This window comes from Hippocampus zosterae, chromosome 17 (genome assembly GCF_025434085.1).
Source record: "Hippocampus zosterae strain Florida chromosome 17, ASM2543408v3, whole genome shotgun sequence".
Taxonomy (NCBI): Eukaryota; Metazoa; Chordata; class Actinopteri; order Syngnathiformes; family Syngnathidae; genus Hippocampus; species Hippocampus zosterae.
Window position 1 is genome coordinate 1,814,282 of NC_067467.1, and position 13,605 is coordinate 1,827,886.

The 13,605-nt window shown below is 46.2% G+C and overlaps 1 protein-coding gene across 1 annotated transcript in view; it reads right to left on the minus strand.

Annotated features, from left to right (window-relative positions):
• Positions 1-1,084: 1,084 nt before the first annotated feature.
• The window catches only part of grin2ba (glutamate receptor, ionotropic, N-methyl D-aspartate 2B, genome duplicate a), a 60,801-nt gene continuing 48,280 nt past the window's right edge, over positions 1,085-13,605 (minus strand). Inside the window, exons 15-17 of the mRNA XM_052048492.1 lie at positions 13,369-13,556; positions 10,868-11,106; positions 1,085-7,737 (exon numbers count right to left, since the gene is read on the minus strand). Coding sequence (XP_051904452.1) covers positions 5,488-7,737; positions 10,868-11,106; positions 13,369-13,556 — 2,677 coding nt within the window. The 3' untranslated portion in view covers positions 1,085-5,487. The remainder of the gene's footprint in view (positions 7,738-10,867; positions 11,107-13,368; positions 13,557-13,605) is intronic.

Here is a 13,605-nt window from a genome sequence, read left to right on the forward strand (position 1 = left end):
AATTAACTCAACGCATTCAACTCACTTCACATTCAGCAAGACCTTTTGCAAATTTTAACCCCCCCCCCCCAAAAAAAAAACCCCCTTCAAGATGTTTAATGCCACTCCGAGTTGGAAGTGCACTCTTGAAAACATAAACCAGAGAATTTCAAGTTGCGTATATAAAACCACTTAACTCTGGTACGCCAAGAATGGCCACCACTTAACAGTAACAGGACAAATCTCAGTGACATGCTAACATGCTAACATTTTGAAGTTGAATGCTTTTCTTTTTTTAGACAACCCTTTAAGCAACTGATTTTTTTTTAAATAAATGGTGGAACAACACATTTAGACAGACAATAGAAAAATATTTGCTGGCATACATTCTTTATCCTCTATGAAAAACGACTAATATGAGAGCAACTTACGGAGTAGCCGTCAAAGTCTATTCTTTGTTTTTGTCTGCATGATTGTATTGCACAGTACTGCCTCCCAGTGGCCAAGGTAGGCATACCGGAAGGGGCAGCACTCTTAAATGGACTGCAGCATCAAATCATGATACACCAACCGTTTAATGCTTTATATTCTAATTGTTATCATTCTATGTTTTTATAAAATGATAAACGTATGGTGTGCTATTTTGCCTTTAAAAAAATGGGGAGGGGGGGTTGTGGTTGAGTTGGATGAATGGCAATTCCATTCCATAGGGAAAGATGATTGGAGATACGAGAGTAGGCACATCACGAATTAAGACACCACTGTAAAATATAATCATAAAATAATAATAATAATAATAATCATGACAAACAAAACACAAAAAAGCCGAAAAGACTCCGCAGCAGTTGCATGAAACTTATAGCATTTTATTATTAATACTCAACACATTTTATTCATGTACAAAGAGAAAGAAGAGTCTTATTTAAGCACTTATAACTGTAGGTATTTATCCTTATTAGAAGTACCATCGCGATGCATTTTTGCAGTTTCTGTCATGACATGGTTAATTTTTGTTATTGAGATTACTTTGACTTCATACAAAAAAAAAAGTTAATGTCTTCTCTAATAGTATTTACACAACCTGTACAATCATTTTTTGTGTGTGTGTGTGTAGGTGTAATTTTTGTTCTCATGATGTAAACATGTCGGTATTATTTAAAAGGGCCACGAAAAGAGAAAAGATTGGCCAAGAGCAAAATACGTGTCTGGAATTCGGTATAGCATTGAGAGTACTCATATTTGACATTTTGTTGAGCCACAATAAACTGAATCAGGTCGTGTGTCTTTAGGTGGAATCGCTTCTGTCACAATTAAAAGGATGGACAAACAGAAGAATCGTGTTATCATTTAATAGAAATGATATGCATTTGTATAAATCAGAAGCGCTATACATACGCAAGCACACACAAAAACGTCCAACGTTAGCAAAGAGATTCCGCGACCAACTTGGTAGAATTATTACATCATTAGTCTTATGTCAAACTTCCCAGGAAATGTGTCAAGTAGTATCACAGTATAAGTCTTCCTGACTGCAAGTGATGAAATTAAGTGCTAAAAAAAACCCAAGGTGCTTTTGCAAATACTGCTGACAAACATCATGAACAACAACGCCGCCCCTAAAAAAAACAAAACCATTTTTACTGACGCCTGTCATCCGCTCGTCACGGATGTCAGCTGGGGGGGGATATTTACATCCTCCAGCTGCAGGATGTTCCAGTAACTCAAAGCTAGCTCAATTTTGTATTGTTAAAAAAAAAAAAAGAAAGAAATTGTGACACAGTGTTTTTCTCAACGTGAACCATCGAAACAAATGCTTGTGTGCAGAGAAGCCAGGCCGGGACCAATTTGGGCTGTAGTGAAACAAAGACTTGTGACGAGGAGGCCGACTAGCACTCGCTGTGTGCGTGTGTGCATGCATATGTGTGTATATGTGTGTGTGTGTGTGGGCGCACCTTGACCTCCCAAAACAAGAGCCATTGACAACCCCTCACGAGCATTTTACGGCAACGACACAAAGGCGACTTTGTTTGGAAAAATCTCAGAAGTTTGTGGTTGGAACGTCGCACATTTGGAATTATATGAAAGGTCTCGGGCAAAAATTCAGCAACTCTCACAACAAGCTAGACTCTCGCATGAGAGTCAAACAAACTGGAGGTGGACAACCGAACCAAAATCGATACCCGGGATTACAAATAATCAGTGGCAAAAAGCAGGCGCAAAGCAACATCTAGCTTACAATCATCTTCTCAGACACACGCAAAAGAAACGGCAACCCAAAGCGTCAGTAATTATAACAACAATAAAACGGTCGACTTCCCTGCAGCAAAGCTGGACTGCAAGTTGAAAAATGAGCAAAGGCTTGATTTTTGATAAGGGACTGATGCATTTCAGTTTCAAATGAATTCTCACCAAGACCTTTCCCGCATTATTGTGCTGAAATTCTCAGCAATGGCAACACCGGAAAGTGTCCAGTGTGTTCAATACACACATACACACACACACGCACACACACATTTATGTACATACATCTTTCTTTACCACAGTGATGTCAATCCCAATGATAAAAAGGGAACAGGATAGGCCGGGCCCACGATGGCTCTAAATTCTGTGTGCAATCACCGTTAAAAGCCAGCTTTGTAAAAAAAAAAAAAAAAAAAAGCCCAAAACAAAACACCGTGATGTCGTAAAGTTTTGAACAAGGATCGCCGCCTAAAATGAAAGCTCACAATATGCTGCTTCTATCTGCAAATATCATACACGTCATATCGTATTACATCAACGCGCCGACGCTCGAAACGAGCTTGAAAAAGTCGAGCCGGCCTTAAAAAAAGAGAATCTAACACAGTTCCGAGGGGAACGTTAACAAAGACCTAAAAACTAAATTGTCCCCCCCCCTTTTATATCACCAGACATCTACACCTACGGTAAATGATCAATTTCTCAAACACTTTGAGTGAATGTAAGGAAAAAAAGTCTAAACCTTAACATAATCTATATATTGATTGGTAAACTGTCGTACAATGAGCGGGAAATCAATTGTCACTTCGGAGGAGTCATATTGGTGTCTTCACTCGACTCTATACGTTTTATTGATTTATTTTCGTAAATTGCTGCAAAACTCGATGAAAGTTACATCCTTTCTGTCCGTTGACTGTACAAAGTGAAAAGAGGTTCGGAAAAAAATGCTATTTACAAGTAAAACGTCGCAGACTGAAATGCCGACTCGGATGCCTTGAGCAAAGTGTTTCTTACATCGGCACAGTCCTTTCCAATATTTCTACTTGCTTCTCCGAGAATGGCTGATCTGAAAATGTGCAGGGTATAAAAAATTCCAGAGATGCTGGTCTATTTTTTTATTTATTTTTATTTTTTTGATGCTAGGTGAATTGATTTAAGGCTATCAATCTCACGATTACATTGTTATCTGTGAATTTATCAAGAGTAATCAGCAAGTTTGTGCAACAAAAAAAAAATGCTGTTATTAAATTGCGACTTACATCATCACGCACACACACACACACACACACACACCTGTAACAGTGGTGCATTTCGATGAGGTTATAAGATAGATGTCAGCGCTCTGCACACTCCAGCAGCTCCAATCTTGGCTGAGCACTCCTGCGCAATCTCTTGCAGCCCTTGAACTTGCCGACATCGCCAGCTAATTGAAGATCAAACCTTTAAATAGCTAATGGAGGCTTTTTAAAAAAAAAAAATATTCTGTACAGTTAGATGATGAGTCATTAACAGACAGCTCCCGTGAAAGAGGGCGAGGGAGAGTTGGGCGGGGGTTGCGTGATGGCATGATAAGGCATGTCTACCGAGTGCCTGAACCTACACGGGGGGGGGGGGGGGGGGGGTAAAGGTCCTGTGCAATAATGAGGCTCGGCCAGCTTTAGGAAAATAGAAACACAAAAAAAAAATGTAAACTATCTACATCATTCAAAGCGGGTATCTCAGCGGCCTTTCTCGAACGGACGTGCTCCTCTGCTCAACGGATTATGATGAACCGAGGTCACAAAGTTCAACCGGGCTCCCGGACCACGGACGGATGTTGTCGTAGGCGAGTGAGAGGTCAAAAAGGGCGGGTGACTATTATCATGCAACCTGAATCGAAAAGAAGCTAAGTAGAAGGCCGCCTACGCTGTCAAGTGGGCCACTCCGAAACAGTGTGGTGGGACATCCTGAATAGAACTGGCGTACAGGTTCATAAAAGCCTTTTTTTTTTTTTTTACAAAGTTATAAAACTCTGCAGCATCTCGTATCTAAACCACTGCCAGGCGGCATCTCTCGCCGCTTGTAAAATTTTTACTGCACGGACGTAAAAGAGTCACGACCGAGTGAGCACGCCAACAGGAGGACACACTTCCCATCGGAGACCGCTAAGGCACGTCCTTTTCTCTCGACGACTTCGGCTCTCGGGCGCTGACGTAACATCCGCACTTGATTTGAAATATCTCCAAACGGTAAACAAAGTATGAGTCTTTGAGATCCTTCTTTTTTTTTTTTTTTTTTTATAGATGGACTGTATACTCACGTGAAGCAAAACATCCTACAGAGTTCAAGTCCGGCTTGGAGGTTGAACGACCAGCCAAGTACCAAAACGGGGATGGAATGTCACACTAATTGAGCATAAAGCATGAAAAAAACAAACAAAAAATTAATATTATAAGCGGCGTTAACACAATCATTGTTGTTATTCACAATGTGATTAATATTATTGTTGATCTTATACCCTGTTGTTTTTTTTTCTTTTTTTTTGTTCTTTCTCGGACAAAAATCTCGTCATCCGTGATTGTATTTCTTCCAAGGAACAAATGTTTTGGTGACAACAGAAGATTGAGACAAGTTCAGGATGGCGAGATGAGACGATCCCTTCGGAGAGGGCGGCGGGAGGGACAAGTCATCCCGTGTGTTGCCACTCTGGCAAGGCGACGAGGTCTTCCTTCGGGGGGGGGGGGGGGACGACGACTCGAGCCCAGATGGGCCGCTCGGCGGGCGCTCCGGTCTCGCGAGTTTTCCCTTCGCCGGCTCTCGAGCTGCCCGTGGAATCTCGGCGGGCTCACGCGCCCGATATCAAATGAAGATGAGCGATAATGGCCGAGTGCGGCGACTGCGCCTTCGCCGCTGGATGAAAACGCCGGGCTTGAGTCGAGTGCATTTTGCCGGTTCATTGACCGTGACTGGACATAAAAGTAAGAGTAGCTTTGGCCATTTGCGAGAGAGGGGTCACATCCCCCGCCTCGGCGAGGTGTCCTGATTTTTTTTTTTTGTGTGTGTGTTTACCAAGATTAGCTTGCAAAATATAGATTTTTTTTTCTCTATAATCAAGTTTTCATCCCGCTTCCGACACCGCATTTGGCTCTCGCCCAGCCGACCCTAAATTCCAGTCTCCGTACGGGATAAGAGATGCAGTGCGTGGACAGCGTCTTTAAAAACATCCCTGATCTCCTAACACGACGCACCTCTATCCCGTTCCGAATCCCAAATCCGGGTTTGGGGGTTTCCTCACACGTCCGACTCGATGCTGGAGAGTTTCTCGTAGACGTGGCCGTTGCTTCCGTTGAAGGGTCGCGATGGGCCGACCCCGAGCATGGAGCCGTGATGGTTCAGCCCGCCCAGGCTGAGCTCTTTCGGGAACCGGGGGGACGCATTTGACATGACGCCGGCGGCGGCGGATGTGGGCAGATAGGACGTGGTGCTCAACTGGCTCCTGAAGTCACTTCGGCTGGTTTTGGCAACCTGCTGCTGCTGCTGCTTTTTCATGTAATACTGTTTGGCTCCGTGCATGAGACACTGGTCATCATCAAATGTGGGGATAAAGGGGTTTTGGTTTACCCGGTCTGGATAAAGAGATTTGGACAAAGAGAACGCGGCCCCCCCGCCTCCACCTTCCATCAGAGACCTCTCCCTGTCTCTCATGTCTCTCTCTCCTACGGAGCGACGATGGAGGCCCTCACCTCCTCGAAACAAGCCCCCGAAGCGGCCGTCGCCTCCATAAAACGAAGGCTCCCTGTCCCTGTCCCTCTCGGAGCCCCCGTGACGCTCAAATATGTGCGCAAAGGGGCTGGTGCCCTCCATGTAGCGCTCCTTTTCCTTCAAGCTAACGCTTCTGGGAGGCGGTAGCATCCCTCCCATACCCGGACCGCTCATCCCCGCAACGCCTCCCATACCCCCCATCATGCCGGACACGCCGCCCGAGTCGTCCTTCTGAAGGTCGACAAAGGCGTCATAGGAATGCTGCCGCCTGAGCGGCTTGCCGAATCCTCCAGCCTTCCTCCTCTGCTGGATTTGAGATTGCGGCTGGGGGATTGCACCCATGCCGCCTCCCCCACCTCCTCCCCCTCCTCCCATCTGTTCCAAGAGGTGGTTGTTGTCCTCACTGATGTCATAGAGGTTTCCCGTCTTTTTACAGCCCTCGCAGCGCATGCAGGTCGCGGAGCTGGGGCGGCTGCTTCCTCCGCCCCCCGAGGACCCGCAGCTCATAGCGCCGCCGTAGCCGCCCCCGATAACTCCTCCGTGCATGGACATCGGCTTCATTCCCGCTCCGGAACGGCAGTTCCTGCACTCCCATTCTCCCCCCGCCAATCCGGATCCTCCGCCACTTTTGGATTCGGACTTTTTAGGTTTGCCCTTGAGGAAGTCCTCCACCGGAACCAAAGAAGTGCAAGTTGGTACTCCGCCGTCTCTATTTCCGGTGCCCTCGGTCAGATCGACGTGTTCCCACTGAGGGACGCCCTCTTTTGGGCGGAACTGGTCCAGGTAAAAGTCCCTCACGCTCTCCTTCTCTCTGAACAGATAGTTGGCGTCATTATTTCCTCCCCCTCGCTTCCGTTCGGATGGCAAAAGTGGCGGTGAGGCAGAACGATGGTTGTGGTAGTGGTGGTGGCTGATGTGGTAAGGTTTTCTTCTGTAGCCCAGCTCAATCTCATCCAGCTCGCGTCTGGACTTGGCCGAGGCCGGTCTCTTTTTCAGGCTATCGCGGTATTGTTTTCGCTTCTTGGCGTTACCCTCCAGGTTGCCGTAGGTCACCGTGTGCGTGGAAATATCCGAGACGTCGGATCGGATATTCCCATCGTCGTCCGCTCTCCCCGCGCAGTAACTCGGCCCGGGGATGTAAGTGGAACTCGAGGCGCCTCCCTTGAAAGAAAACTTTCCGTACGCGTCGGGCAGGCCGCTCTTAAAGCCCGGCCCCGAGGGGGGAGTCTGTCCGGACAGAAGGTCAAACTTGCTCATGTTTCTGTGGGTGAGCGCCGAGCAGGGCTGGGTGGTGAAAATGGGCGGAGCTCCCCCTCCGAGGCTGTCGCAGTCAAACATGCCGCCCTCCAGGGAACTGGCGCTGCCCAAACTACGGGGCCTGTTGGCCGCCGGTCCGCCGAGCCCAAGTGCGGAACCGTGATGGTGCAGGTAGTGGTCCTGGTACAGATTACTGTCCTTCATGTGGACGTTGCCAAACGTCCTCTCCACCTCACCGATGTAGTCACTGAACATGTTATCGTCCGCCAAGTAAGGCGGTTTGCAGTCCGAGTGGCCCGCCAGGCTGCGTCTGTGTTCCGAGATGTCGTAAACGGAAGATTCCCGTCGAATGAAATCCAGCGCGCTGTGCGGCGAGCCGTTCACCCCGGAGGCCATGTTTTTGGCCGTGCGTAACAGGCGCAAGATGTTGGAATGAGTGTTGTTCATGGTCGCCGACGGGGAGTTCAATGCGGAGCTGCTTTTCTCTTCAATCTGTACGCCGTGAATGCAGCTGTAGATGCCCTGTGGAGGTAAAACGCAGGGAGGAGCGGCATTAAGACGATGCGCGTATTTCAAACGTTTCGCTCCAAAAACGGTGCATTCTTCGGTCGGGTCCGCATGGACACGATTGATGTCACTTATATACCGTATATTGAAAAAGGTATTTCCTGCAAAATCCGTGCATAGCAAAAGCAAAACATTTTTGTGTTTGTATACGTGCAGATAGTGTATAGCGTATATATATGAATAATTTGGGTCATGTAACATTTTCAAAGTAAAACTTCAAAAACTAATACCAACGCTGGAGCTAGTACCCGCTTCACACGTCAGGTTAGAAAATAAACACTCAGCTTGGCTCCTAACTTAAATAAAATTTGACGCTAATGTCAGTGCCGTGCTAACAGCAAACGTCACTGCAATGCCATTGCATACCAATCAAATCTTGGTATGAAGCAGTCGGTCTTTGACAAAATGTACCACTTTGCTCGTGGACCTTTATTAAAGTCGCCGATTGTTTGAGCAGTCTCGGCAAACGGAAAGAGTGGCCTTTCTTTTTCCTCTCGGGGATCGCAGGAAAATCTATAAGTGATTAAGCGGCTAAGGAGAGGCGGGAAATCAACAAATAACGAGCTGCTTCTGGTGTACAAGTGCATACAAAGCGCCTACGAGCAGCAGATCATAATTTGGTAGTGCCCGTGCGATACTTGATGCAAATGAAGGTGACAACGACATGGAGGGGTGGGGTAAGGAGTAATTCAAAACCCCGACATATGTATTGTTCTCAATTCATTAGGTGCCTCTTAATCAATCTTTTTAATTAATTTGCAGCAGTGGTTCGGGTAGCGGCGAAAGGAACAGCTAGCCTGTGGGACAAAAAGCTATCGGTTGCGTCCAAACGAAGGAACGCTAACCAACCAAGGGTGACAAATGACTCATTTTTCCACACCCAAACGCAATTGTTAATGGCAGCAATAACAATAACAATTAGCCAATTAAGCTGTGAAATTAGAAAAGCAGAAGTGAGGAAGAAACCGAGAGCGAGAACGACGCCTGCGCAATGATATTCAACTCATTTCCGGTCTTTCCGTCAGCTGTTTTTTCTTTTACTAGGATTCTGCTATGCGTATGCAAATAAACTGCTCAATGCCTGATGCCCCCCCCCCCGAATATTTTTACATACAAAATGATCTGGCTGTGTGTGTGTGGACATGTGACTTTCATTTATGTTGCCTCACTGCAGCAAGATGGAAGTTATTTGCGTCAAACGAGAGCAATCAGCAAATATTACTCCCAAAAATAACGGCTCTCGGATTATGTCGACGGCCATAGAAATGATAACGGCGCAATCATAAAAAGAACAACTCTGAACAGCCTGCTTCGGCGAAATGCAGTGTCACCTGAATTGTTGGCAGATGTCATTTTACGTTCCGTCTACTAAAAACTAACGTCAGGCAGGACATGATTTTTTTTTTTCTTTTTAGATCATGCTAATTAAGTTGATGCTGACAATGTAAACCTGCCCGAGCCATCGGCTACAAGAATAGTGTAATCAAATTTTGCCTTAAAAAGTAGCACAGTTACCCACCCGGGAAATATTCAGTTAACAGGAAAGTGATAAACCTTTGATTTTACTGTACGTTGGCCCCAACTTCCCATAAAAAAATATATATACAGTATATTATTACATATAGTTTTTAAGTAACGAGATCATTTCGTCAATTCTTTGCTTTTTTGTTGCAGGTCAAAATTCAATTTAGGGGCGAGCTTCAGATACGGCGCCATGAGGTGAAGGAAAATTGAAGCGTGACGGTTTGGAGAACGCAAAATGAAACGACGTGCGCAAGGCGCACTTCCACACGTCAATTCTACTTTGTTTGTGTGACTTTATAGCCGAGCGACTCTTTCTAAAAGCGGTTTATTAGCTCACCCCTGTTTGTTTATTCACTGGATGTTTGTTATTTGTGGTGTCGGCTGGGAGGGCGAGAGGTGTTTCTCATCAACATAATAGCAGGGCTCGTGCGGCGCACATCGGAATGGCAACGGCAAAATACGTTTGACATTGGCGGACTTGGCGAAATCTTTCATCGGCGTAACCCGGTTCCGCTTCGCATCCCACAAATGCGTGTTCCTCACAAACGCGGCGCCATTATCAAGGGACATAAACACGCAGTGGCAAGGGCAATCTATTGCCAAGAGATCTGATGACGAGACAAAAATAATCTACCCGACGTAAAGTTGCCATACTTTTGTGCGCTTCATTTTGACCTATTCTCGCGCTTTAAAAACATAAATAAGGAAATACGAGAAAGCGGGATTGTTTTTCTGCGGCCCAGGGTGCCATTGCAGCATATCAACTGGAAGGAGCGAGCCACCGCTCGCGGCCCTGCGCCGTAAATTAGCCTCGTGCGTTTTAGCCCGCGGCACTTCAACCTTCAGAGGCGAGCGGTGAATTACACCGGAGCCGTGTCAGAACAATTGGAATGCAAATCAAACACCTCGGGTGACTTTGCTCTCCCGCAATCTAGTAATTCAACCCGTGACAGTTCGAAGGCTTTTGAGTGATTTATTGATTTTTTTTGTCGCATTTGTTTGTAAATATTACATTGAAGGACACCAAAGTGGTTTTGGTCTGCAGATAAAAACAACAAATATTTGCACATCGGACGAAACATTAGGGATCAGCCATCTATAAATTTAGTGGACCTGAACTAGAGCCCTGTGATGAACTGGCAACCGGTCTAGGCTGTGGTTCAATTTGGATAGATTCCAGTTTACCTGTATATCTTTTCGGAAGGTGCATGGGAATTACCATACAGTGTGTATTCAATAAAAACAAACCCATCCATCATTCTGAAAAAGTGAACATTTTCAACAACAAGGTAACAAAGTGAGAGCCTGATTTGAATAAATGCGCAGTGATGGATGGGTGGACGAATAAGCAAAGTAGTGATGCCAGTGACCCATCAGAGTCACTTTGAAGCATGGAAAAAAGCGAGGCTTTTAAATTAACCACCTTTTCGTGTTTCCGGAGCAAGTGTCATTTTGTGCTTGGTAATTTATTTATATATAGAGACTTGCGTCGCAAAATTGTTAGTCGTGGAGAGGGACGATGACTCCAAAAATACTTTCAAATGAAAAGTAAGAATCTCACCCTGCTGATGGAAAAGACAAAGCCAGGGCGGCCCGAGCAGACGCCCATGAAGCAGAAACGCAGCTGCCAGTAGAACCAGTGTTCACAGATGAATGTGATGAGCGAGAGTGCCATGGCAGCCCCCAGCATGTAGAAGACCCCCGCCATGTTGTCCACGTCCAGCTGGCTGGACATCACCTCATTCTTCTCGTGGTGGCAGATTCCCGTCAGCCACAAGGACTCCAGCTCCTCCATCTCACCTGGATGTGAAACAATGGAGAAGAGGAAAACGGAGGGTCGGGGTTTAATGATGCGCAGCAACAAGGAGGAAAGAGGGGTGGTTGGGGGAGGGGGGGGAAATCAAGGTCAAACAGTCACTTTTGGGCCAGGGTGATGACAAGTGGAGAATAGTTTTATAATTCATGAGGGACTGTGTGTGTGTGCGTGTGCGTGTGTTTGTATGACTATTCTTGTGAGGACCACTGTGATTATAAGACCAACGTAGTGAGGACTGTGTGTGTGTGTGTGTGTGTGTGTGTGTGTTTTAAGTGGCAAGCAGAAGGGATATGATGCAATAACATGATGCCTATTAGAGGACACCAGCGGAAGGAGAGAATGATGCAACCGAAGAGGAGGAGAGGAGAGAAGATGGCGAATTTTTTGTTGGGTCTGAACTCTGAATTGATATTCCCATGCTTTTTGGAGGAGATAGGTTTTTGAAAATATAAATGTATATTTTTTGTTTTTACTTAAGAGCTTCAGAGTGGGCAGGGATAGGTCACGGCTGGCCAATTGAATGCTGCAAGACAAAACATGGAGGTTTACCCGTTTACCTGTCTCGGCAAAGTGGCGATACTGCAAATGTGTAGAAACGGCAATGCATCAACAGCAAACGATCTTGTCTAAATATCAATTCATCACAAAATAAAGTGAGCAGAAACAAATGCCAAATTCTGTTTTGTAAACTACAACATGTTCATGATACGACCGACATGATTTTTTTTGGAAAACCGATTCTTATTTTTAGCCCGCGTCAAACGGTATGACCTTCCAGACATGATTTCGGACGAGCGGGCTCTCCGCGTGAGTCTGATATTTTTCTAGGCCAACGGGAGCGCAAGCAAGCGGGGTGAGGTGGGCCAATGTCACATTGAAATCCAGAGCAGTGGGAAGACGCGGCCGATTGTCGAGTCAAGAACCGATGTTCAAAGACATAAAAAAGAAGCTTGTAAGGGGGGGGGGTGGGGGGAAACTTTGCCTGACATTTGAAATGTGATTTTTCGAAACCGAAAAAAGTGTCACTGAGTCAGCCTGTCGCTCATCTTTTTAGGGTGATAAAAATAAAAACAACTCCCATCATAGCTTCTCATGAGGCACTCATGTTGAAAGCGATGACCCATATTCACACACACACACACACACACACACACACACACGAACCTGGAAACCCTTGCGCACGCAGGGTCGAAATACACCAGGAGCGATGCTGGCAACACTAACTGGGACGCACGAAAGCCGGTCCCGCAGGGTCTATGGTTCAGGAACTAGCATGGATAGTTTTCGGGAATTTAGAAGACGACATCACACCATTACAAAAGCATATTTGGAATGGAGCAAAAGTCACCATGACTTCTTCCCGTCTTGTTTCACGACATTTTTAATGGGACTCATTTTGAACCCCCGAGTTACGGTTCACCCACTCTGCATATCTTTCCGCTAGCTCAGAGTCTGACTTGCCAGGTTTTTGAAATCTCTTGGGGGGCGGAGAAAAAAATCTAAGACGTAGTGTGTTTTCCCTTTTCTCAATTGATCTCAATGTGTGTCTTTATGCAAGATTATTTTCTAAAATGATTTCATCAAAAGTGTCTCATACAAAGTCACTGATGCCACTGGAGACATCTTGTGGCATCTTCGGACGTTTTGGAAAGAGGATTCAAATGTTTAAACAGCCAATAGTTGAGTTTTTCAATGAATAGATTGACAAATGATAACTTTGCCAAGAGTGACCCCCAAACATGCAGAGGATTAACGCACCGCATACCCAAATGAGCAACCTCATCATAATTAGCACCAAAAAGAAGTCAGAGGGAGAAAAATAAAAAAATCCAAACAATACTGCGTGGCCTGCGCTTTGTGCACACGCCAAAACAATGCAGCGGCGGCGGACAGACGACTATAAATAAATCCAACGCAACCTCCGAGTTGTACCGAGGGGATGCAATAAATCCAAAGCAGACGTTTGATGTGTGATGTCACGCTATCTCACTTTTGAAACATTCAGAGAGTATCGGCTTGCAGTCGTTCCAAGGTGTTGGCATGTTTAATTTCCTGACGGGGAAACCGGCCCGCCGTGATCGTCTCATCTGAAACTCGGACGCGAGCGGATCTTTCGATAAATCATCCCAAGAACGGAGCCTCCTTGCCAACTAGCTGCTGCCTTCACTTATGGAGTCGGGCGATCGTCCTTGGTCTGGCCGGGGCGAATTGAGAAATTCAGAAAGCGGCCGAGCGCCGCGCCTCACCGTCCCCAAAGAGCTGCAGGATGGCCAGGTCCACGTGCCTCTTCCAGAGCGACTCCTTTTGGATGGCGATGCCGTAGCCGGTGGTGGCGAAGATGTAGCCGCTGCCGATGGTCACCAGCTTGCAGCCCTCGTCCCTGCCGGCCATGTAATTCAGCACGGCCGCGTCATAAATGAAAGCGTCTAGTTTGCTAATGAAAAAGAAGGAGAGGGACGGGGGGGAGGGGGGGTGGGTCACAC